The sequence below is a fragment of the Bemisia tabaci genome, chromosome 5, assembly GCF_918797505.1.
Source record: "Bemisia tabaci chromosome 5, PGI_BMITA_v3".
Taxonomy (NCBI): Eukaryota; Metazoa; Arthropoda; class Insecta; order Hemiptera; family Aleyrodidae; genus Bemisia; species Bemisia tabaci.
In genome coordinates, this window is record NC_092797.1 from 44734369 (window position 1) to 44761710 (window position 27342).

At 42.1% G+C, this 27342-nt stretch overlaps 2 protein-coding genes across 5 annotated transcripts in view; one reads left to right on the top strand and one right to left on the bottom strand.

Annotated features, from left to right (window-relative positions):
* Positions 1 to 27342, bottom strand: part of LOC109030914 (diuretic hormone receptor) — a 413955-nt gene that overhangs the window by 45799 nt on the left and 340814 nt on the right. The gene's annotated exons all lie outside the window — the stretch shown is intronic.
* Positions 682 to 27335, top strand: LOC109030892 (uncharacterized). 2 transcript variants are annotated; one of them, XM_019042098.2, is made up of 3 exons: positions 682 to 972; positions 3135 to 3166; positions 23906 to 27335. In XM_019042098.2, exon 3 carries the CDS (start codon positions 23912 to 23914, stop codon positions 25610 to 25612), a length of 1701 nt encoding a protein of 566 aa, XP_018897643.2. In that variant the 5' UTR covers positions 682 to 972; positions 3135 to 3166; positions 23906 to 23911; the 3' UTR covers positions 25613 to 27335. The 2 variants fall into 2 exon arrangements, with proteins under 2 accessions (XP_018897643.2, XP_072156910.1); XM_072300809.1 differs by lacking the exon at positions 23906 to 27335 and adding an exon at positions 14931 to 17885 and having other exon boundaries at positions 706 to 972.

Consider the following 27342-nt stretch of genomic DNA (forward strand, 5'->3'; position numbering starts at 1 on the left):
CACACAAATTCACAATCTAAATTTGATGAAAAAAATAAATAAAAATAAAGAAATAAATAAAAAAAAAATAAGTAATAAAATTGAGATTTCAAAAAATTTATTCACGTACTTAAGAAATTTTGAGAATTTGAAATCTACGGAAACAAGGGTACTACGTACTTATTATTGAGCTCGTGGTCGTATAAATCTTGTGAACTACTGCTATTTAATTAGCTATTCTTAAAATTTTACATTATTTTGTTTTGCATGGAGGGTTTCTATTTATTAGAATTCAACTATGAGTTAGAGCCAATTGTTCAGAGAGAAACTATAATATGCTCAATGTCGCAGCACTGCTATTACAGCTCAAGTGTTGGGACGGGGGATGGTGGATGCGCGCACCTTGGTGGGCACCCGCAAATTTAAAATAATCTCATTTGGCGCTGAACGATATGATTGGTTGGAACAAGCAAGGCGCGAAATTGCCAGGCATTGCAGCCAACGCTCAAACAATGCGTTCTCTACTCATAACGGCGATGTATAACTTTTTCTTGGAAATAACCCTTAAAAATGAAGATCAAAATACTTTTTACTAGCTTTTATTTTTCTTATGTAGGTCATTTCATCTCCTGATTCGAGTTAAACATATCACGAGGATTATTCAAAAGTATAATTCTATTCCGTCAAGTTTGTTCCGATTTCCTGTCACAGCGGAAGTTAACCAATGAGCGACTAGAATCCACATGTGGTTGTAAAACACGTTGGATCCTGTTCATGTTTACTGTTTACGTGCGCGTTGAATTTTTCAGCACTCTTCGTCTGTCTTTCGATATTTATACGCTAGTTATCGCAATGATTTTGATGTTACAAAATTTACTGTTGTTATTAACGATCGGAGTTTGAAAATTCCTCTCCTTCACAGTAGTGGCTACGTCGTATGCCCATTGTTCATAAGTAGCTGAAGCTGAGACTCACTCAACCTGCTCCGTTCCGGTACATACCTACTTATTTTAATATCTTTTCCCTCTTGAAATTCTCCAGTGGCACCATTCTATGACCACTGATTAAATTGTATTTTCTCTCTCGGGTGCACAAACAAAGCTTTCTAGGTTAGTGTATCAAGTCCCTAGGTTATGCTATGCATGCATGTTCCTACTTTGAAATAATACTACGAATAAACTATTACACCTGTAGGAACAGGTGATTATGCCCAAATTGAAGTAAGCTATCTTCCATGTAATGCCGTTATCAAATCTAGCGCAGTATCAGTGGTCATAAGTGATTTGGATGATGACGTAGGGAGCCGTTTCAAGAGGAGGTCTTTCATGGAATCTGTTTTGTCCAATCTCAACATATTTTTGGAAAATTTTAGACTACGATACCTAGCTTGGTTTCTAAAGGCTATTTATTTATCCATACAACGCAATGGATTGGGTTCTTTCTGTTTTGAAGTGACGCGACTGAGGTTAGGACCGCCCGTAACTGCATGTAACCTACCTCATGAGAAAGATCCTAGCGTTCTTCAAGAAACAGGCTGGACCGTGCCAGTGGACCAGGAAAAATAGTGAGGCCTTCCATAGCACTCCTCTGCGGTTGAGATAAGAAAAAGCCCTCTACTGTCAGTTTCTTGTAAGGTACCACTTGTGTTAAGTATCTCTCCCGTTAGTTCTCCCGCCAAATAAGTTTAACGCACCACTGAAATGGGTCAGAGAATCGCACGACACGAGCATTGGAAGTTGTTGCAAAAATCAAAATGGTAGATCTTCTGTTGCAGTCTACGTGTGTAAACTTATTTGGCATGAACTTCAGCATTTTCTGAGCTACTTGGTCTATCGATCGAAAAATTATTACCCTCACTAGTTGCCCATTCCAGGCATTCCATTCTTTGTTTTCGGAATGAAATTTTTGCTTCGTGGACAATCAAAGAATCTGGTCTGATAGAGACTGCTCTATTCATGCTGTAAGATTATGCGACGTTTTGGGACAATCTTTCAATAAAATTACACCCCAGGGTTGCAGAATCTTTCGAGCTTCCACATTTTCACGCGCCTGCCCGCGGGCTTTCCACATAATATTTCATTGGTTTTCCAAAAATCATCCACCAATTTAAATAAAGATGACCTTTTTTTCTGTTTTTCCTTGACTTTTGATGGATGACCATTCAAATTTTTCCGCCTATTTTTGGGGCTTTTTCCACATTTTCACGCGCCCGCCCGGTTGCATCATCTGGCATTTTCTGCACCCCTGTTATACCTGCCTGAAATTATTGCCTTGTTTACATTTCAATGGTGAAACTAAGTACCAGACAACGCATCTTCTTGCAGACTTTGTATCATACTTCAATTTTCAAATGGAACTACTCAGTGTCAATTCTTGAAAACTTTCATGATTTTTCCTCTTGGTGGAAAGAAAACTCTGTGAAAATTTCAAAGAATGATGTTGATGAGGACGTACACTAGAGACATGACAGGAAGGGAGCTCTCAGTTGGAGACTAGCATTATTGATGCTGGCAACAGTCATCTTTTCTCTGTTGTCATAATTGCACAAGTTTCTGCAAGAGAGGAGACTCCCTCGTGAGGAAATTAAGCAAAATCTTCAAGTGGTCAGAGATAGTCTAAAAATATTCAACATTTTAGTCATCTGACACATAATTATTCTTTCAATTTTACTACCTTGTACCTACATGATTTGCAATTTCAACCTGAGAAGACGTGGACCCATTTTTTCAATTCAGTGATATTCTAAAAAGGAGGAAAATTGTGTTGGTCAGTACAGTATCCTACTGCCATTGCAGTTCTAAACTATGATTTTTTGACACATTTTGATTAAATGAAAGGAAATTTTGCCGTAGTTTGATTTTATCTGATGCAACTATAGAAGGGTGTGAGAATCAAGTGTGATAAGTTTCGGTTCAAATTTCTAGTGCTATCTGACCTAGCTAACAAGTAATTCATTTGCATCATTCAGTATTAGTATCACTCTAATTTCATTATTTTTTCACCCACAAATGATGTTGGTAAATTTGAAAGGCTGCATCTGGATAGGTACTTGAAATCTTAGACTTGGGTTTTCACCATAAAAAGCACTGAAAGGTCTTTGGCGCTGCTTTTAAGTTTCACTGCTAACAGTTTTGATTTCTGTCTCCTTGTTGCAGGATAAAATTCCTCATTTCGGTCTCCTGAAAAAGTGAGTATCTAATAATTTTCCAACATTTCAAACTGGGAAGCCCCTGGATTAGCATGTGCATAACTTTAGCTAACGATTATCACAAATATTATTTGCAATTAGATTGAACAAAAAGTGCTTGCGCACAATGCACTAAAATTTCAATATATTTCCTTATGTATCTAGTCCTTCAATGTGTTATTTATTTTGCTTTAATGTCCATACTGTGCAACATCTCCAACTAGTGCATTATGAGTAAATGTTATCAGTTGAATTTGTGCAATAACTCTGCGTCAAATGTAATCGACACAAAAAATGTGTGCGAACATTATGCAGCTGGTGAAGTGTAGAGACCTATTTTTCTTCTTTTTTTTGATAAAAATGTATGTATCCTCCTCTGATCTTTTCACATCTGATAATGCAAATCAGAACATGCGGAAATTGTTTGCCAATCAAAATATTACAAAAGCGCTGGGTGTAACACTGTAACATGGGGGAACAAAAGGTTTTTGTTCTCCCTCCTAGATTTTTGGTACATTAATAGCAGGGCCGGATTTACCTATGGTGCATCTGTGCAGCTGCACAGGGCGCCAGATTTTGAGGTGCGCCAAATTTTGGGTTTTTTTTTCCAAAATCTGTAAAAAATTGAGAATTGCGTCGTAAGTTCAGAAACTCTGATTGTTGATTGATTGTATAAAGGCAATGGAGACACACCATCTGACTATCTCGTAAGTTATTGACTGAACAACATTAACAATGTAAATATTGCATGTTATTACTCCATATGTGCCTGTGCATGCGTATGAAATGCCTATTTTTGTCCCACCAGCATTTTCTTCTGAAAAATTACATCAGAGAACCATTAATTTACTGCGTTCCATCTTTTAAATGACCTGACCCTAGACTTTAAGGGTCAAACTTTCTCTTAGTTTCGTAGTTAACAGTAACAGGAGCCTGGTTTTGGTTTCTGCCCCAGAATCATTCACTCACTCGAAAAATTCGTATTAAGTTAGAGTTAGCACGTAGTAACCAACGAAGACCGTCGGGTTGGGAAATGCGCGGACGGGGGAGGGGAGGACGTACGAGGGGCGCCTCGAAAATTTCTGCTATGGGCGCCAAAAACGTGAATCCGGCTCTGTCGATAGCAGAAGATTTGGTTCGAAATTGAAAGTCGTAAATTTGGAATGTTTCTCATGGAAGAGATGACATAAGAACGGAAATTTTGAAACACCGCAATGGAGATACGTGGTTTCGCACTTCAGTCGGTGGGATACGGACATCCATCAAGTTTAAATAGTTGCATCAAGTCCCCGTCACCGCCAACCGACGCGTTCGTCGATCGAACCAACTACAGGTAGTATGAGCAGGGAGTCAAAACGCCTTCAATTTTTTGAACGCAATACGGACATCCGTCGAGGTTATATAGTTGTATCAAGGCGCCGTGGCAAGCGCGTTCCATTGTTCATCGTTACAGACGAATATAAGTTGAGAGAGGAAAGTCATAATGCCTTCAATTTTATACATACATATTTTTGGGCAAAATAAGAGACGACGTTTCTCCATTTGCGACGTTGTAGACTTCCTTAGAAATTTTATTTTTCTTTCGAGAAGCTGGTCAACATAAAACTTAAATTCTCCATGATTTTTCGTATTTGATAGCCAGGGCCGGATTTACCTATGGTGCATCTGTGCAGCTGCACAGGGCGCCAGATTTTGAGGTGCGCCAAATTTTGGGTTTTTTTTTCCAAAATCTGTAAAAAATTGAGAATTGCGTCGTAAGTTCAGAAACTCTGATTGTTGATTGATTGTATAAAGGCAATGGAGACACACCATCTGACTATCTCGTAAGTTATTGACTGAACAACATTAACAATGTAAATATTGCATGTTATTACTCCATATGTGCCTGTGCATGCGTATGAAATGCCTATTTTTGTCCCACCAGCATTTTCTTCTGAAAAATTACATCAGAGAACCATTAATTTACTGCGTTCCATCTTTTAAATGACCTGACCCTAGACTTTAAGGGTCAAACTTTCTCTTAGTTTCGTAGTTAACAGTAACAGGAACCTGGTTTTGGTTTCTGCCCCAGAATCATTCACTCACTCGAAAAATTCGTATTAAGTTAGAGTTAGCACGTAGTAACCAACGAAGACCGTCGGGTTGGGAAATGCGCGGGCGGGGAGGGGAGGACGTGCGAGGGGCGCCTCGAAAATTTCTGCTCTGGGCGCCAAAAACGTAAATCCGGCCCTGAGTAACAGAGTATACTGAGGGTCATAAATGCCCAAAATGTCTGCCCCCAAAAAAGTCTGATGAGGTTTGAGGAAGGGTCCAAAGTCGAGAAAACTGGAAAAAGACTTCGCCTAATAACTTTCAAACAAATTATGATATCAACATGAAACATACAGTTTGCACAGGCAACTCTCAAATTGAAGAAAATTTGAAAATAATTCAAATGTTGCATACTTATCTTGGCTAGAAATTCAGAAAATTTGACTAGAGACCACATTTTCTCTCCAATTTGAGGAGGTAATCCAAGAAACCTTTTTTTTTTAATCAATAATGTAGATTTTTACCTTTAAAGTTCAAAGATCAGAGAAGAATGAACTCCTGGCTCTTGTAATGTAACCATTCAAGTACGAATTCGTGACTCTAAACTTAGTTTCACTCAAGTTTTTCCCAAAGGCGTGTTCGGCGTTCGCGGGTTATCGATGCACCAAAAAAAATCGTTGGGTTGATTTAGAAGTCACCAAATCGATTCTTTGGACTACAGGGCACTTACATTTCCGTTCTCAAATTATATCAGTTGATATTCAAATATACTTACCATCGTACATAACGAAAGTTTACACATCGGTCAAAATTTGAATTTTGAAAGTACTCAGGTCTTTATCAAGCAACGTTCTCTAATTTTTTGGAATTGATGGAGGAAAAATAGGAAATTTTATCAGCAGATCTCAGGTGAGGGGCTTGGAGGGCAAGGCGCAAAAGTGCAGTCTTTTAAAAAATTGAGATATTGATGATTTTGTAACCAGGTCCCAGAGACAAGGCTAGGGTGCTTGACCTAAGAGTGTTGCGGGAGGCCTGAGAGTTCCTTTGGAACCCTCCAGGAAACGGGAGACAGTGGGAGAGGAGATCTGGCAACACTGCACTTGCTGCTCTGATTTTGCGTTCCTCTAAGAAACTTGCCGTAAGACGCAACGGAGGAAAACAAAGGAGGGCTGCAGCTGGGTGCAGTGGAATGCAGTTTCTCTTTTTCCCGTTGTCTTGCTTTTCCGAGACACTCATCGGTCTCCCGGATTAGAGGACTGATGAGCGTGGGTGGTGATTGGGACCAATCAGAAGTGATTTGGCAAGAGTCACTTGGGCTTGGTCAACAATCCCACCCTGATGCCTAGGTGGGTTTAAGGGGGCTCTCACTCGAAAAACTATCGCGGATTCATAACGTAGAGAAATGTAAGTCCCTAATTAAGTTGGCCCTTTGGGCTAACCAGAGACAAGGGCCAACTTCTCTCGTTTAGCTCCTTAGCATACAAAAGTTAGGTCGGGTACGGTAGTTAAGTTTGCGGTTTAGTGTTTTGTTATTTGCTCATGTTGTTATTTTCTTGTTCGGTTGTCATTATTATGTAGTATATATATTTATCTTTTTATTTATTCCTCTTGCCTTTTATCATTGTCTCGTGTGTATGCGCTAGCCGGCCGCAGCACAATTTCAAGTAAAATTAGTTTTAATGCATATTCTGTAAAAACTGTGCTCCCAAATTCCAATTTTTAAGTATAGAGTCAGTTAGAACTTTCCGCCATAAGGATCCTTACAATTTCGAAACTTCAAACACATATTTCTCGAAATAGCAAAAACTGCACTTAATGCGCCTTGTTCTCAAAGCCCTTCAGTTGTAAAAAAAAATGAGAACCTAAGAGTTCACAGTGACAATTCAGGACGCAAACCTCTCAGTACATCGATTTTGAAATAGAAGAGAAACGGATAAAGAAGAGATACTTCGATTGCAAAGTTGGATAATTTCGAAGTTGCCAAGACAGCATTGCCCGAGATTTTATTTTAGGTCACTTTCGCCTCATTGAATTTTCGAATTTCGAAAATTTTAGGTGAAATTCTAGTTTCCCCATTCAAAAATGCCACATAGCTAGGCTGGCACCAAGTTTCCTAAAAATCTGTCGAACAGGAGCCGCATAAGAATCAATAGGACTCTATACAACAGTAAAAAATACCAGTAGATTTGCGCACACTAGTGCGCCTTCATTTCCGTCTGATACTGTGCAACACTTCTGTGGCGGAATAGTTGCTCAGAGCGCCTTCGACAGGATAGCTTCGACTTAATGGTAGAAGATCACGATTACCGCTAAAATGACGCTCTCGCTTACGCGGAGACACATTTTCTCATCACCGGCGTTGATTTAAAAAAACATTCATGCTTCAATTTGCGATGTCTAAAGTTTTTCTCTGCGTATTTTATGCGGGTGCACCAGTATGAACACTCTAAAATCCGTCGATTTTTCCCGATGCATGATAAAAAATATTTTTCCAATGCTTCATTCAAGTATATTTGTACGTTTTCGCTAAAGAGGGAGAAATAATCACGAGTAGGAACCTTTGAACAAACAAAAGCGGATCGGAACTTCATAGCCCTTGAAATACACGGGTCCGTTGAAAAAGAGCTAAAACAAACAAACTGACTGACAATCAGTGTTATTAACAGCTCGCTTTTTCCTTTTTGCGTGTATGAGGTAAAGATTATGAACTATCCTGCCGAATGATTAAAAACACAAAGAAGTTGAAAAGAGCGCCGAAATCGAGGTCTAAATTTTACTAAGAGTGTCCCCCCCTCCAAAAAGATATTTCTTCATTACCCTTAAAAATGCATCAATCTTAGTTTTAAAATATCCTCTAGGGTGCACTGATAGACTGATTAAGCGACTACGTTCTTCGATATGATATCAAATTCATGGTTCAAAACTAAACTAATTCAACCTCATGTGCGAATTCCAATAATCTGGTCAATTTATTGATATTTAGTCATTGACCGGTTATAAATCAATTCAAGACTCATTATTCAAATACGAGAACTTTCGATTGTAAGAAAAACTTGGACGCATTTTACCACCATGGTGCAAAGGGCACGAATGAGCGCGAAACGGCGCGAATCAGAAACAAGGTTCTACGTTTGTTTACGTTTGAACCGAGGGTACGATATTATATCCAGTGACGTAGCCACTAAATCAGTCCATTGTAAAGGACCCTACAACAAAACGGCCAAATCGGCCTAAACACGGAATCGTACGATTTTCTCAGGGATGATAGAGGGTCTTCCCAGACACTCAAAACTGGTCATATTTTTTGCCTAACCCCCAGGGAAAAGGGAGGAGAGGGGGTCAAAGTCAAAACCTTTAAATTAGCATAACTTCTCAACGGTTTGTCGTAGAAAGATGATGTATGTATGTATGAGCCGCTTTTACGGCGCGCTAGGGCGCTCTGCGACGCCTATTCTCCACAGGAATCTGTCATGGTAGAGATCCTCCGGAAGATGGCATCTCTCCATCTCTTCATGGATGCCCTCTACCCACCGTTTGGCTGGACGCCCTCTCCGTCGCCTACCTGGGGGGACCCACTCCAACACCTTCTTCGGCAACCTGGTATCAGCCATTCTCTGCACATGCCCATACCATACCAATTGCTTGGTCATGATATCGTGCACAATCGTCCCCTCAACGCCCATTATCTCTCGGACACGTTCATTCCTGACACGTTCTCTCCTCGAGATTCCAGCCGATCTTCGCCAGAAATCCATCTCGGTCGCCTTGAGCATTTCTTGGGTCCGCTTCTTCAACTGCCACACTTCACTGCCATAGGTGATAATAGGCTTGACAACCGAGTTATAAATCCTCTTCTTGTTGTCTTTGGAAATCCTTTGGTCCCAAAGGATCCCATTAAGCATGGCGATGGCTTTCCTTCCTAGAAGATTACGGTCCCGAATGGCCTGATCCAGCTTCCCATCCGAAGTCAGGTTCACCCCCAGGTACTTGTATTGTTCGCAACTTTCTATATGTTGACCATCCTCCAGGACTATGCTTTGCTGAGCACCTCCGACTGACATCTTTTTTGTCTTACGGACACTAACCTCGAGGCCCCATTTACGGTACTCCTCCACCAACTTCCGGGTCATATACTCCGCGTCATCGTGATCTTGACTTATGACTACCTGGTCGTCAGCAAAGCATAGCGTGAACAGTGTTTCTTGGTCATTTAGAGGGACGCCCATGCCGGCACACTTTCTTTTCCATTCCTTCAGAACGTGCTCTAGATATATCTTAAACAGCGTCGGTGACAGACAACATCCCTGCTTAAGCCCCTTGGTGACAAAAAAACCGTCTGAAAGCCTTCCTTGGCACTTAATTCTAGCAAAAGCCCCCCGATAAAACTGCTTGACTGCCCCAATAAGTCCTTTACTAAAACCAGTTTCTTCTAGGACTTCCCAGAGTTTCACAAGAGGAATACTATCATAAGCCTTTTCAATATCCAAAAACACTAAATGAAGCTCCTGGCCAACAATTCTCTTCTTTTCGGTTAACTGGGTAACACAGAACAGATGATCAGCGGTAGACCGACCAGCCCTAAAACCTGCTTGCTCCTCCGCCTCGAACGGGGTCCACTCCTCTTCGATCTTCGCTTTCAACACTTTTCCATAAATTTTACTTATCGTTCCTGTCACCGCTAACCCTCTGTAGTTCCCACAGTCATCCTTCCTTCCTTTTTTATGCGACGCTGTTATCCAGGCCTCTTTCCATTCTTTCGGGATGTCATCACCGTCAATGCACTTCTGCAGCAAATCCCTGAGATGGTTAACTAACTTGCCAGTCCCACATTTAATTAACTCGGCTGGAATGTTCCCTGGCCCAGGAGCTCTTCCATTCATCAATTCCCTGATTGCTTTGACCACCTCCTCAACTCGAATTTCCATTGAGTGATCCTCGACTATATTTTCAGCATTCCCCGTTTGAAACTCTGGTCGTCCTTCCGTCAATAATTTATTAAAATGTTCGTCAAGCTGTGAGATTGTTATCGGAGATATAATGTCCCGTTTCATGTCCCTTCTTAGGCCTTTGATCAGCTTCCAGCTCTCAGCACTCTTCCTTCCCCCCAGGTATGTGTCAATCCTTGAGCAGTTGGTCTCCCAAGACTCGTTTTTCTTCCTGGTGATTAAAAGACGAACCCTCGCCTGGGCTTTCCTATACGCGCCGCGGGTGTCTGCAGTCCTAGAAGCCAGATAGTCATGGTACTTCCTACGCTTTTCTTCAATTACCTCCTCTACCTCTTTGTCCCACCAGTAGGGTTTCTGTACATCCTTGCTCTCATTACACATACCCAGGGCTTCCTTCGCAGCTGAATGTATGCAACTTTTGATGAACTGGTACAACTCTTCCGCAGTATCGAAAGTTTCTACTCCCAGTTTCTCATCCAGCCGCTTCCTGTAGAGCGCTTTCACGCTTTCATGCTGTAAGCTATCGATGTTGTAGTGCACTTGTTCGATCTTCGTTCCTTGTGGCTGGCACTTCTGATGTTGCAAGGTATTCCTCTGCAGCCCATACTTAACCGGAAATGCGATCTCCGCCTTGAGAAAATGGTGATCAATACCACAGGAGAACCCCCGGCAAACTCTTACTTGTTGAACCTTCATGGTACTCGTTTGCCTGGTGACCGCGTAGTCGATGATTGACTTCAGCCCCCGAGTTTGCTGAACCCACGTGTACTTATGGATATCTCGATGTTGGTAGAATCCGTTCAGTATTTTCAACTCGTTTTGTTCACACATATCAATGATGCGTGCACCGTTGTCATTCATCGCCTCTTCACCGAAAGGTCCAACAACTTTAGAACCATTCCTTCGTCCGGTTCTACCATTCAAATCTCCCATGATAATGACCTCCCTTGTCCTTCCAACCCTCAGAACCTCGTCGTTGAGTTGCTCAAAGAACTGATCCTTTAGATTGACGGGAGCATCATCATTTACACCATATACTCCTAACAGGGCCACCTTGTGACCATGCAGTGTAAGATGCATTCTGATGATCCGCTGGTCTACTGCTTCCCAAGTAGTTATAGACGGACGCAAACTTTTCCGGATAAGTATGGCGACTCCCTGCTGTGCGCGTTGATCTTTACTGACACCACTATAGAACAGATCATAACATCCTAAGTTTTCTGATCCTGTGCCTTTCTTTTTCGTTTCTGTTAACACGGCGACATCTACATTATACTTTTTTACCTCCGATACAACCTCTGTCAATTTATTAGAAATGCCCTGTACATTCCATGTCCCAAAAACCATTGTCCTTTTCCGTAGTTTGTGTCGCAAAATCCGTTTTTTTCCATTATCACCGAGGCTATCTTTATTAGGCTTTTTAACATTAAGTTTTTTCCGGGTATCGGGGAGTTAGCCCGATGCCCCAACCCCCAACCTGGAGGACCAGGGTTTGATTTTGGAGTACCGTCTCCTAGACAGGCTGCTTTCACCACAGCTATGAGCCCTGTCTGCCCCTCTGATGAGTGGTTCATACGCCATGAAGCCGGTGACCATCTCCACCCCCCTTTAAGGCAGGGGCTACCAGCTGGGGTCCGCAGGCTTGCTAAACCTGTGACAGTACTGAGTAAAGTCCCCCATACGGTACGTAGAAAGATGATCTTGGTGTAAAAATTTCCAGAAAAATGAGAGCTTTCAGAATATGTGTATGAAATCAATTAAATTTTAAAATTTGATCCACTTTTGGGGCATTTTACAAGGTCCCCCTTTCGTAAATTTTCGTTTTTTGAGATTTTCGGTTGTTCGGTTCGCACAGATTAAAATAAAAACAATTTCAAATGAAAGTAGAGCGTTTAGGCTTTAAAACAAGCCCAAGATGATCTTGGGGAAACGATTAGAAGCGGAGTTATGAGTCTTCAAAGTTGACGCGGCGCGCAGGAACCTTGTATGTTCCGAGTCTCAAGGTCACCTGCGCGCCCCGGATTGCCTGCAGGTTGCAAGTTTTTGTGTTTTTATGCTTCTGTAGGTCATTTTTAATGTAAATCATTCAATGAAGATAGTTTAATCAGAATTTTTTAATTTTACACAATGGGCCTTCGGCGAGGTACACCACATTAACGTCAAAAAATTTTAACTGCGTTTCAAATAGCCCCCTCAAGAATAACTGAGACTTGTCTTGAAGCTCAAAGCTCGTCTGCTTCTACGAGAAACTATTTGGCTTTACCAAGTGAGTTCCGTCAAGCGCTGTAGCTAGCTCAATTAAAAAAATTTAAAATTAGGGGTACCCCAAAATTTGGCATCAATGGGTTATAATTTCTAAATGGTTTAGTTCTGTATGGAGCATATGTACATTTGAACTGAGGGTCCATGGTTTCTTCTAAATTATAAGAGCAGAATCGTCATCGTCAGCAAATGTTTAATGAGGTATGATGGACATAATGGTTGATACTCTAAGCCCCCTCTCGCTCCTCCCGTAAAATTAAAAAATTTCGATTATTCTATCTTCATTGAATGATTTACATTAAAAATGACCTACAGAAGCATAAAAACACAAAAACTTGCAACCTGCAGGCAATCCGGGGCGCGCAGGTGACCTTGAGACTCGGAACATACAAGGTTCCTGCGCGCCGCGTCAACTTTGAAGACTCATAACTCCGCTTCTAATCGTTTCCCCAAGATCATCTTGGGCTTGTTTTAAAGCCTAAACGCTCTACTTTCATTTGAAATTGTTTTTGTTTTGATCCGTGCGAACCGAACAACCGAAAATCTCAAAAAACGAAAATTTACGAAAGGGGGACCTTGTAAAATGCCCCAAAAGTGGGTCAAATTTTAAAATTTAATTAATTTCATACACATATTCTGAAAGCTCTCATTTTTCTGGAAATTTTGACTTCAAGATCATCTTTCTACGACAAACCGTTGAGAAGTTATGCTAATTTAAAGGTTTTGATTTTGACCCCCTCTCCCCCCTTTTCCCTGGGGGTTAGGCAAAAAATATGACCAGTTTTGAGTGTCTGGGAAGATCCTCTATCATCCCTGAGAAAATCGTACGATTCCGTGTTTAGGCCGATTTGGCCGTTTAGTTGTAGGGTCCTTTAACACGCCGAAATTGAACAAAATCAGACAAACTGCAGTCGCGAGCAGTGGCGCGGCTAACTTGTCGGCCTCCTGTGGTGTAGTGGTTGTAGCGCTGGCCCTATGACCGAGAGGTCCCGGGTTCGATTCCCGGCCAGGTGATCTGAGTTTGATGGTCTCAGGCAATGGTCACCTGGGGCTGGGGTAATAAGCGTGGGATTAGCCAAAGGCTATTGGAAATCGGTAAAAAAAAAAAAAAAAAAAAAAAAAACTTGCTGGAATCGCCTCTGCCTGCTACCGGTTGACGCGGCAATCATACTGACAACTCGCGCGACTACTTGAAAGTTTGATCCTTTTTACCACGAGACACTTCAGATAATTAGGATAAATTTTCATGATGTTGCTTACTAGACATCCATATTTTTATCGTTCGAAGGTCGAACCGGGTCGACGAAATTTTGAATCTCAGGATTGAGAAATGAGCATCCATCCATTTGTCAGTGACCGGCCTGTGGAACCTGCAGTATATCAAAAAGTTCTAGCTGAGATTACGCCAAAGGGATGAGGTAGAGAAGTGTGTGGGAACCAAATTTTTGAAGTTTTTTTTATTATTTTTTGTCGCCAAGTAACTACTGAAATGTTCACAGAGAGGCTCCTTTTTTGTGGCACTGCATTTCGATTGGGTTCCAAAAGTTGGCGACAAGGGGTGGAGGAGGAGATCAGAAGGTGCCAATTGCCTGATGCACTCTGGGAGGATAGGGGGCAATGGCGATTGGGCGTCGCAGAGCGCGAGGCGGCGCTGTGAAAGTATTTGTGACGTGAAGTGTATGTATTTTGCAAAAAGGAACCAGCGCGATTACAATGTTGTAAAAATGTTGCTTCTTCATAATTATCTGCAACAAATCTACCAGAATAGCAAATAGTCGTGACTTTTTCACCAAAAAATTCTTGACTTTTAAGGAAAATAATCGAATGAATTCTAATACTGTACTTGTACGAGGTATTTTAAAAGGAAAAGAGAAGTTGAACAATTTTGTAGGTTTAATCGCGCTTCTTCCTTTTTTCTGAATGTGATCCATTTAATTTCGTAGGTTGACTGCTTTTGTGGGCCCTTAGAGCTCCATGACCTAACCTCCAAAATGACCGACATGTTCGTACCCTTCAAACGAAGGTACTCCAGGATCAGGTGGGGCATGCTGACCAGATGTGTCAGAAAACTACACATTCGGATTCAGCAATCCAAAGGAGTAAATGGCTAGCCCCCCCCCCCCCCAAAAAAAAAAACCCCAGAAAAAAGCCGTTGCGCCCCGAAATTATTCTGACCAGCTTCACCAGGAGCTTGAACTGAATGCCGTAAGTTAATTGGACGTATTTCTATCAAACGGAACTAAGCGCCACAGGGGGAGGAAGGGAGAGGGAGGCTTGTATTGGCGAGTGTTGCGAAAAGCGATGCTCGTTCCGTCCTATACTCGCAATGCTTTTCCATGGCGCTTAGTTCCGTTTGACAGAATGCGCTATCCAGGATTCTAAAATCCTCAAAAGGAACTCAGTTCGGCACTTAGTTCCGTTTAACAGAAATACGTCCAATTAGAGCCATGTGTTATGTCTTTCGTTTTTCGAGCCTCAGATACCGCGTCCCGGTCTCAGCGTGCACGATATGCTTTGTGTTTCAGCGGAGCATGACTTACAAGAGAGCCGAGTGCCTGATATTCGTGCCCAAGCCGGAAGTCTGCAAGAGTTCTGAGAGCCTCGAACTCTCGCGCAGGACCAGAGCGGCACGAAGCACCGCTCCGAAAGGAAAGAGCGTCAAGGGGTACGTTCTCCTGTCCTCAGAGTTCATCGAACAGCACCCGAAGTTGGTTCAACTCTTCGACAAGAACCGTCTCCTCATCGTGCAAAATCGCGATGTGCCACGTCTCCCCGCCACTGACGAGGAGATGGACTTCGTCTCCGAGATCTTCCTCGACGATAGCCCATCGGCCAGAGTGTACCCACTCTCCGTAACCACGGACCATGAGTATACTAGGTTCGTCCGCAGCTTGATCTGTTACACTACCGTCAGATTAGCGCGCGAGGTCTGGAAGGCAAGCGATATGCGCCCTGCCGTCGACGATTCCAACCGCGAAGCCTTCCGTCGCCTCGTTTCTCGCAGCTTCCCTTTGGGATGTGATGACACCGTTAGCATTCTACACCTGGCTACGTGGAGAGGGCAGGAGGTCCTATTTCGGACGATACTGGAGAATGGAGAATGCGAGATCAACGGTCCATCGGAACTAGGTAGAACAGCATTACACCTGGCCGCCATCAACGGCTCTACATCTCTTGTGAAGGCGCTTCTCGAGAAGGGCGCTGAAGTAAATGTGTATGACCTTGACGGTACCTCCCCGCTTCATTATGCGTGCCGTCACAGTGCTAAAGTTGTGCAGCTCCTTCTGGACGAAGGAGCCGAAGTCAACGACGAATCACGAGACAAGTCACAAGACGTGGAGTGCCGCGAGACGCCTTTGATGATCGCTGCGAGGAATGGAAAGCCGGAAATGGTTCAGATGTTGCTGAAGAGAGGAGCCGCGGTCCACATTAGGAATAGACGTGGGGAGACTGCTTTGTACTGTACAATGGACGTCAAGGTTCAAGAGCTTCTGTTGCACAGCGGTGCCGATCCCAATAGTGCTGGTATATGGTCAATCTCCAAAGCATTCCGTTATGGTAGCTCAGAGTCGAGTCAAATATTGCTCGACTACGGTGCCCAAGTTGACCTCCGTAGCGTAATAGAATGGAATTATTATGGCCTGAACAACGAACTAATTCAGCTCCTCCTAGAGAATTGTTTCATTGATCCTGAGCTGCTAACGAGTCAGTTAGGCCGCATTGTTTCAAGATATCGTCTGTGGCAGAACCCCTCCTGCATCGGAGAGCACGTGGTGAAAGTTATGGCCTTGCACGGCCTCACTGACCTGAGGAATGTCGATGTTGAAGAGTATTGGGATGACGATGTAAGCCGCATTGCGAAGTTCAGGCAGAAGTGCGACGCGGAGGTCGCTTCGATGAAGAAACACAAGTTCAGCGGTACCGACTTGTCAATGCGTGACGCGCTAGCGCGGAGTGATTACCACCTGTACCGGCTGTTGAAGAACCCGACTGTGACCCGAGCAATCGGCCCGGCCCTCATCACCAAGCAGTACCCTATATATGGGAGCATTTTGAATCATCACTTTCGGAAAGGGAAACACCGGAGATGGTTGCAGAGAGAGGGCGTCAAAAGCCTGAAGCTCCTGTCGCGGGGATTCAACCGACTGCCGGACGAAATCGTAGAGGAGATCGTCGGTTGCTTAAGCACGGTGGATATTTTGAAACTCAGACGTGCCAGTGCGGGTCAGCCCTAATAAGAAAATCATCATCCACCGCTACTTCTTTTCAACTTGGAGAGTTTTTATGTCATAGAGTACATAGATGCGTAATATAAATGGGAGAGCCGGCGGCATGTTCTGCTCGACGAGTTCCGAGCCCGGTGTGCGCCGAGCTTCGGTCACTTTTTCGATACATATTCGATCAAAAATGGAGGTCTGGAATACGTGGTAATTCCTGTCTTCTTTGCATACATCGGATGACCGGGTACCGATGTATCGAAATCAATCGATTATGTATCGAAATCAATCGATCACGTATCGAAATCAATCGATTATGTATCGAAATCAATCGATTACGTATCGAAATCAATCGATTACGTATCGAAATCAATCGATTATGTATCGAAATCAATCCATTATGTATCGAAATTAATCGATTATGTATCGAATTCAATCGATTATGTATCGAAAAAGTGACCCGGCGTCACATAGGAGTCTCGGAATTCGGGACCTGGAAAATGCTCAAAAGTGGCGCCAGCTCTCCCTCTCACATTACGACTCCGTGTACTCTATGATTTATGATCATAAGTTGGGAGGAAGCTCTGGCGCTTGTTGACTTTTTGAGGACTGAAATTGATCGAAATGATATTTCTCGTCACTTTTTCCGAGGTAATCGAAGTATTCCATGAGTCGCCTTGTCCTTGAGTAAGACTTCATAGATCTCTCATAGTATCTATTTCGTGTTGAGTTAAAAAATTGTCTAGGAAAAGTATATTACCTTTTCTACGATGATTGTGTTCTATACTAACTTTCAATGATTATTTTTTTTTTGAGCTTAAGTGTCACTACTTCGTCACAGGATCGCACATATCGCCAACCTTAAAAGGTTGACTATCCTACTACTCTCAACGAGTGTCAGTCACTGAGTTTTCTGAAAGTAGTTAAGCACTTGAGACTCTTTTTCATGTTTATATGTATATAAATATATTTATATAGTTTATATTTATGAAAGTAACTATACCTATCTTTTTTATGCCTTGTGCTTCCTAGATATGAGAGCATTTTAAAACTTCTTCAGCGAGACAACAGAATCATCATTGGCTTGTAGTTAATATACAAATTCTAAACTTCAAACTTACACATTCCGTGATTCATTTACGAAAGGACAACATTCTCCAAAATTTACATTCGTATATACTTTGGTCAGTGAAAAATATCGTTTCCTTCTATGTACAACATAATGTATGATTTTCATAAAATATTCCAAAAAAATTCCTTTATTCAATTGCTTAAATGCTTTGAACCAATCGATATCGATACAATCTCACCCGTTTGATGTACCAAATACGATCTATTCAAACGTGTGTGGAATAATCGACTCCGGTCTGGGCACCTGACCCCTCCGAGAATCGATACATTTCCAAGTAAAGGTTAGTAAAGATAGCGCCACCAGTCACCACTGAAAATTTCACTTTCCTTCGACGAGTACTGAAATAATATTCCTCGAATTACAAAAAGCAGATTCACAAGATTTAGATTAATTTTTGCTTGCTTTTTTGAGCCAAAAATATTGGCAATTAAAATAAACTACAAAAACCCTCAAAAACATTTTTCGGGCAAAAAATCCGGTCGAGGAAATTGACGTGTCACTTCCTTTTAATCAAGTATAAGATAGGCAAAAACCTTTGATGAATTCCCAAGGTTCACTAAGACTAATAATCATCAAAAAGTTCCAAAAACTTACTCAAAAGGGAAAAAATAAAATGAAAAATAAATCCCTTGCCAAAAATAAATAAAAAACCGATTTTGAGATAAATCCCTCGAATGAACTTGAAATCACAAAATCGGTCGAGGATGTCAATTGAAACTTTCCCCCTTTAATTATGAGCTCCGCAACAAGCGTGACTCGCTTGTACCTTTTCATACACGAGCCGCACGAATTCATCTCTTCTTCTCTCCTCTCCTTCCGTCCATGGACAGAGGTCCAAAATTTTTCGGATTTACTGACGCGACCGGCTGCGGCTCGGTGCGTAAACATGGGTGGATTACTAAGATTACACATTAGTCAGAGAGAAACACGTACAACCTGTCGACTTAAGTGGGGCTCATTCCGTGAAGGGACTCAACTCCTCCACTATAACAATTCCACTAATAATTTTGCGATTCAGAAATCCCCTCACTTGTCCGGACCTAACGTGTCTGTCGAAATGTCATCCAATGGTACAGATGTATTTTATACTTAACTGATAGAGTATAAGAACAATTATTACTTACAACCTACCTACCGTCCAAAGCAAATGGTAAGCTCCCTTAAAAAAATCCATGTTTCAGATGAATCATGTTTCGAAAAAGTATAACATGTGGTTATGGAAAAATGGGTCGACTGGTGAAACTGCAACCGACTTGAAGCCGACATCAGGGATGATAAGAAGGCGCCGATTCACTGAGAGCATCGAGCCGCAGCCGGTCGCGTCAGTAAATCCGAAAAATTTTGGACCTCTGTCCATGGACGGAAGGAGAGGAGAGAAGAAGAGATGAATTCGTGCGGCTCGTGTATGAAAAGGTACAAGCGAGTCACGCTTGTTGCGGAGCTCATAATTAAAGGGGGGAAAGTTTCAATTGACATCCTCGACCGATTTTGTGATTTCAAGTTCATTCGAGGGATTTATCTCAAAATCGGTTTTTTATTTATTTTTGGCAAGGGATTTATTTTTCATTTTATTTTTTCCCTTTCGAGTAAGTTTTTGGAACTTTTTGATGATTATTAGTCTTAGTGAACCTTGGGAATTCATCAAAGGTTTTTGCCTATCTTATACTTGATTAAAAGGAAGTGACACGTCAATTTCCTCGACCGGATTTTTTGCCCGAAAAATGTTTTTGAGGGTTTTTGTAGTTTATATCAGGTCGTTTTTGGGTGAATAAGTACCTAAAGGTCTGGCTATACGAAGAGCTAGCAAAGCTGAAGCATTCGGTGGCTCCCGGAGTTGGGTGTAGGATTTGGGAAGTTCAGAGCAAAGATTACTAAGGACTCCAGGTACCGCACGCCGTATACTTGCCGTAGGAAAGAAGCGGCCCCCCAGTCGCCTGCAGCGCCAGGGTAGGCAACCTGTGTAGCGGTATGCCATACTTTAGCCCATCTGTAATGGAAGTGCATGGGAAGTTGCACTTCAAATGTGCAGATTATGACCGGCAAATTGCAAATTGTTCATTTTAGTCACTAGTCATGGTAAATGGACTCAGAAAATTGAGCAGAGATGTTTGCATTAATTTTTTTTTTTTGGGGGGGGGGGGGGGTTTCGGCATTTTTTAACGATTTAAAACATAAGAAAATTTAATACATTGAATCTTTAACCAAACTTAGCACAGCACGGCGAAACCGATCAAACACACGGCAAACAGTCTATTCGTTAGCTCGAAGTATGGCATACCGCTAAACAGGTTGCCTACCCTGGAGCTGCAGGGGACTAGGAGGCCGTTTTTTATTCCAATGCGGTATCTGGAGTCCTTAGTAATTCAGAGCGAATCGGAGAACCGGAACGAAAGTACAGCGCTATCTGGTGGAGAAAAGTGAAAGTGTAAACTAGGGTTTCGGCGTTAGCCGCGAGAGAGCGCACCAATGCTGATTCTGATTCTTGCAACTTCCCAGATCCGAATTTATTTACTTTAATACTTTCATATAGGGCTTTATAGGATGGCACACATGGCAGCAAAAACTAAGAATATCGTGAAAATGCACTAAAAGAACAAGGGTTTTGAGGAGAATGTATTTTAAGATTGAAGTAGAAATTCGTCTGGATAAAAATTTGCCTTCTTATTTTCGAGGTTTTGTTTATTTTGCTCTTGTTGCTTTCCTACCATTTCCTACTTACATTCCCTCTCTCATTCCGTTTGTTTCTTGTTGTACCCTTCGTTCCATAGTTCATACTCAGTCTTTCGCTTTAACCGAAATGCAAGAGCCAATCAAAAATTTTGATCCTCAAATTAAATTATATTTTTAATTAATAATAATGGAACTATCGTAATCTTTTTATCCAAAGGATTGACGCCAAATCACGGATCGGTTGGAAACAATTGAATCTATGAATCGCTGCGTTGCAGCTAGTGTCTTTTGTCCACCCAATAACAAAAAATTATGTTGGTACCTGCACTTGGTATAAAGATTGACAACTGACTTGACCTATTTGATTTATTATCTTATGTGTTCTTAATGCAGTGAATAAGTCTAGAGATCTAAGTATTGGCATGAGTTCATTAGAGAAACAGGCTCATCTGAATGTGAGAGGCCAAAGCGGTACTTACGGTCCCCATACCTGAGTTCGTAGGCTCACCCTCGTACCTACTGAGATGTCAATCTCCATCTATTGATCGGAGGATATGCTGCACCTAGTTGGTAAGAGTGGAGAGGCATTTATGATTACATTGATACCATGGGGTCTAATTGCATCTAGCCTTGATTAACACGATCACACTTATTCTAATGGAACTAGGCAGGAACACGTACCTACGTATCTTAATACTGAAGTCCTCTAAACAGATGAGCGATACATTCTGTTACTCTTTTAAATAGAGGAGGAATGGACGTACCCATTTCACACAGCAATTTATGCAAGAAAATGAAGCCCTCATTGTAATTTTATCATCAACTTATGAAATTATGAGAATAAAACGGGTACATACCTTTCATTTAAGACCTTGTTATACATTGTTGGGCAAAATGAAGTTTCTAACAACTCCTGACGCAAAATCAAAGAGACTCAGAAGAAACCAATTTGAGCAAATGCTCACAGTCAAAGACCTTTGATTATGTGACATTAAGTTGACCTATGATTGAACTGTTCCGAAAAGGGATGGAATTGTGCCTCACATACTCAGGTACGCAAGCCACGCGTAACAAGAACGGTAGAAGAGATAGGAGGATTCCAAGATAAATCATGAAAGAAACATGTTCTTAATGTAAATAACATACACTTCAGAGAAGCATAATCACTCCAGAGCACATAGGTTGATGGCAAGATATAGAGCGAATAAATTTTGGTCGAAGTTCAGTGACAGTCGCATGTGAAGACCGAGGCTCATATTCCAGTAATTTTTAGACTTTAGTAGGGAGAATACATTCTGTGATGTAAATGCTGCTTCCTTTGGAGAGTTTGGCACAATTTCGGTGTAATTTCTTTGACGTAACTTACTGGAATTACATCTATCGCTTCGGTCAGGTACTGACATAAACATGAGGACATAACCTCACTTAAAATTTTGTCACATATCGTTCAATAAAATAAAGATATCACTTGAACATTTTAAGAGAAACTAAGGTAATAGCATATCGGGCTCCAGTAGAACACGTGAGACGTAATAATATGAGTAATAGTAGTTAGCATCTACAAAGAATTAAACTCTTATCCAAATTAGGTAAATCTATTCACAACTAGTCAAAGAGGTTGGTAACGACCGACCAGAAATCACTTGAGATTTTTAAGAAACCAATGAAGTAGTTATCGGGATAAAAGTGGGCGTAATAATATAAGTGTGTAATATTAGTTAAGATCTAAAATGAATTGAACTTTTAAATTAAATCTGTTCATTATTCACAAATAAATACAGCAGCTGGAGGTTGGTATAATCGACGACGTTTCGTTCCCGTAACTCGGACGGACCTGAACGGAATCAACCAATAGCATTGATTGAACCACTACCGGTTTTTTTTCTAAATTCAAAAGATTACAACTAAAATTGTGAAAGATATTAGCCGATGCTGAATTATCCGTGCGATGAAGCCCTATTAAATATGGTAGAAATGAAATCCTCATATCCTCAACCTTGATCCTTTGTAGGTTTCACTGGAATCGGCCAACGTGTAAGCGAGAAATCTGCTGTGAAAGGTGGTCTTGACGGGGAGGTCGGCAGTCAGTTTAGTCGTTTTTACGTAATTTCTCTTCTAAAACATTTGGAATGTTAAAATAAAGTCAAAAGCGGCACACACGGTAACATGGCGATTCTTTAGGTACCCACTTTTATGGGTCTAAGGTTTACCGTTATCGCGGAGTTTGAGTGACTTTCTCAGGACCATGGATTCTTGAAATTCAAATTTCCCGGCAAAGTAAAAAGTAAAATTTTTCTCGTTTTGGGTCATTAAGTGCTTATAACTTTTTGAAAACTCAATGGATCTTAATGAAACTCTTCCACTTTGTAGTCCTAATTGAGATGCGTCCGTAGACACCAAGATCGTAGGAATCCGAGCCGTCGTTTGGGCTGCAGTCGAGTTCCAACCGAATCAATTTTCAGATTAAGGGAGTTGCCTGTGACTAAGAGTGTCGGCCACCCGTTTGTTATCGGGACTTTAGTAGGACGTCATTTTCCTCGACCGGGGGTGGCTACCGCCACTCTTGATTACAAGCGCAGAGAAAGTACGGCTGAAACTTTCAGCTCAGAAGCGGCGGCCGAGCGCGCAACGGAATCCCTCATGTTCTGTCTCTCTCTCTCCCATTGCCGCAATGGGAATTACTTTCCGCCATAGTTAAGACTTTATTTTTGAGAATTTTGAGAAGAATCTTTTACTGAGTGTTCCTCAAGTATGTTGCCATATCCCCTGGATCTCCAATCTTGAATAAGTATTACGGTTTTTATTATTTTGGCAAATATATACGGCTATTCTGAGCAGCGCGACGTGATGGCCAAATTACGAAGTTCCAAGCCTGGATTCACCTTAATGTCGTAGGTTGGCTGCTTTTGTGGGCCCTTAGATCTCCATGACCTAACCTCCAAAATGACCGACATGTTCGTACCCTTCAAACGAAGGTACTCCAGGATCAGGTGGGGCATGCTGACCAGATGTGTCAGAAAACTACACATTCGGATTCAGCAATCCAAAGGAGTAAATGGCTAGCGCCCCCCCCCCCCCCCCAAAAAAAAAAAACCCAGAAAAAAGCCGTTGCGCCCCGAAATTATTCTGACCAGCTTCACCAGGAGCTTGAACTGAATGCCGTAAGTTAATTGAACGTATTTCTATCAAACGGAACTAAGCGCCACAGGGGGAGGAAGGGAGAGGGAGGCTTGTATTGGCGAGTGTTGCGAAACGCGATGCTCGTTCCGTCCTATACTCGCAATGCTTTTCCATGGCGCTTAGTTCCGTTTGACAGAATGCGCTATCCAGGATTCTAAAATCCTCAAAAGGAACTCAATTCGGCACTTAGTTCCGTTTAACAGAAATACGTCCAATTAGAGCCATGTGTTATTTCTTTCGTTTTTCGAGCCTCAGATACCGCGTCCCGGTCTCAGCGTGCACGATATGCTTTGTGTTTCAGCGGAGCATGACTTACAAGAGAGCCGAGTGCCTGATATTCGTGCCCAAGCCGGAAGTCTGCAAGAGTTCTGAAAGCCTCGAACTCTCGCGTAGGACCAGAGCGACACGGAGCCCCGCTCAGAAAGGAAAGAGCGTCAAGGGGTACGTTCTCCTGTCCTCAGAGTTCATCGAACAGCACCCGAAGTTGGTTCAACTCTTCGACAAGAACCGTCTCCTCATCGTGCAAAATCGCGATGTGCCACGTCTCCCCGCCACTGAGGAGGAGATGGACTTCGTCTCCGAGATCTTCCTCGACGATAGCCCATCGGCCAGAGTGTACCCACTCTCCGTAACCACGGACCATGAGCATACTAGGTTTGTCCGCAGCTTGATCTGTTACACTACCGTCAGATTAGCGCGCGAGGTCTGGAAGGCAAGCGATATGCGCCCTGCCGTCGACGACTCCAACCGCGAAGCCTTCCGTCGCCTCGTTTCTCGCAGCTTCCCTCTGGGATGTGATGACACCGGTAGCATTCTACACCTGGCTACGTGGAGAGGGCAGGAGGTCCTATTTCGGACGATACTGGAGAATGGAGAATGCGAGATCAACGGTCCATCGGAACTAGGTAGAACAGCATTACACCTGGCCGCCATCAACGGCTCTACATCTCTTGTGAAGGCGCTTCTCGAGAAAGGCGCTGAAGTAAATGTGTATGACCTTGACGGTGCCTCCCCGCTTCATTATGCGTGCCGTCACAGTGCTAAACTTGTGCAGCTTCTTCTGGACGAAGGAGCCGAAGTCAACGACGAATCACGAGACAAGTCACAAGACGTGGAGTGCCGCGAGACGCCTTTGATGATCGCTGCGAGGAATGGAAAGCCGGAAATGGTTCAGATGTTGCTGAAGAGAGGAGCCGCAGTCCACATTAAGAATAGACGTGGGGAGACTGCTTTGTACTGTACAATGGACGTCAAGGTTCAAGAGCTTCTGTTGCACAGCGGTGCTGATCCCAATAGTGCTGGTAAACGGTCAATCTCCAATGCATTCTGGTATGGTAGCTCAGAGTCGATTAAAATATTGCTCGACTACGGTGCCCAAGTTGACCTCCGTAGATTAATAAAATGGTCTTATGGCCAGAACAACAGAACAATTCAGCTCGTCCTAGAGTATCGCTTCATTGATCCTCAGCTGCTAACGAGTCAGTTAGGCCGCATTGTTTCAAGATATCGTCTGTGGCAGATCCCCTCCTGCATCGGAGAGCACGTGGTGAAAGTTATGGCCTTGCACGGCCTCACTGACCTGAGGAACGTCGATGTTGAAGAGTATTGGGATGAGGATGTAAGCCGCATTGCGAAGTTCAGGCAGAATTGCGACGCGGAGGTCGCTTCGATGAAGAAACACAAGTTCAGCGGTACCGACTTGTCAATGCGTGACGCGCTAGCGCTGAGTGATTTCCACCTGTACCGGCTCCTAAAGAACCCGACTGTGACCCGAGCAATCGGCCCGGCCCTCATCACCAAGCAGTACCCTATATATGGGAGCATTTTGAATCATCACTTTCGGAAAGGGAAACACCGGAGATGGTTGCAGAGAGAGGGCGTCAAAAGCCTGAAGCTCCTGTCGCGGGGATTCAACCGACTGCCGGACGAAATCGTAGAGGAGATCGTCGATTGCTTAAGTACGGTGGATATTTTGAAACTCAGACGTGCTAGTGCGGGTCAGTCCTAATAAGAAAATCATCATCCACCGCTACTTCTTTTTAACTTAGAGAGTTTTTATGTCATAGAGTACATGGATGCGTAATATAAACGGGAGAGCCAGCGGCATGTTCTGCTCGACAAGCTCCGAGCCCGGTGTGCGCCGAGCTTCGGTCACTTTTTCGATACTCATATTCGATCAAAAATGGAGGTGTGAAATACGTGGTAATTCCTGTCTTCTTTGCATACGTCGGATGGCCGGGTACCGATGTATCGAAATCAATCGATTATGTATCGAAATCAATCGATTACGTATCGAAATCAATCGATTATGTATCGAAATTAATCGATTATGTATCGAAATTAATCGATTATGTATCGAATTCAATCGATTATGTGTCGAAAAAGTGACCCGGAGTCGCATAGGATTCTCGGAATTCGGAACCTGGAAAATGCTTGAAAGTGGCGCCAGCTCTCCCTCTTACATTACGACTCCGTGTACTCTATGATTTATGTTGATAAGTTAAGAGGAAGCTCGGGCGCTTGTTGACTTTTTGAGGACTGAAATCGATCGGAATGATATTTCTCGTCCCTTTTTTGAGGTAATCAAAGTATTCCATGAGTCGCCGTGTTCTTGAGTAAGACTTCATAGATGTATGTATTTCGTGTTGAGTTAAAAAATTGTCTAGGAAAATTATATTACCTTTTCTTCGATGATTGTGTTCTATACTAACTTTCAATGATTATTTTTCTTGAGCTTAAGTCTCACTATTTCGTTACAGGATCGTACATATCGCCAACCTTAAAAGGTTGGTTGGTATCCTACTACTTTCAACGGGTGTCAGTCACTGAGTTTTCTGTAAGTAGTTAAGCACTTGAGACTCTTTTTCATGTTTATATGTTTATAAATATGTTTATATAGTTTATATGTATGAAAGTAACTATACCTATCTTTTTTATGCCTTGTGTTACCTAGATATGAGAGCATTTTAAAACTTCTTCAGCGAGACAACAGAATCATCATTGGCTTGTAGTTAATATATAAATTCTAAACTTCAAACTTACACATTCCGTGACTCATTTACAAATGGACAACATTCTCCAAAGTTTACATTCGTGTATACTTTGGTCAGTTCAAAATATCGTTTCACTCTATGTACAACATAATGTATGATTTTCATAAAATATTCCAAAAAAATTCCTTTATTCAATTTTATACTGATTTTCCTTATGGAGAAACCATTATATCATGCATTATTCAGGAGAATAGGTGAAGCCTCCTCGTCATCGATTTCTCTAGGACTGGTGTATAGTCACTTTTTGTGAAAGAGATAGCCTCATCAAATAAACTGCTTTTCATGAATTCTCCGCTCAGTTTTAACCTTTTTACAATAACGTGTGAAATAGAATAAAATTGCTCTGAAAAAACTGAACTTTTTTCGCAGGCATTTTTTCTTATAGTACTAACAGATTTCGACTATTTTCATTTTATACTGTATACTTTTGTTGTCTTTTCAAGATTCCTTTGTACACTTCTTCGATTTCCGGACTCAGTTTCAGGGTTTTGAAGTACTCTTAAAATTTTCAAAATATTTATTCTCATTCAAACGTGTATTTCATAGTTTGGTATTTCTGTTAATCATTTAATAAAGTTTTCATTTCAAATTCAAAATAGTAGTTTTCTCCTTGATTGCTTTTGAGTCAGTGTGTAGTTATTATGCCTGGTTTTTTGTCACATTTAGTTAAAAAGTCCGAAAAATT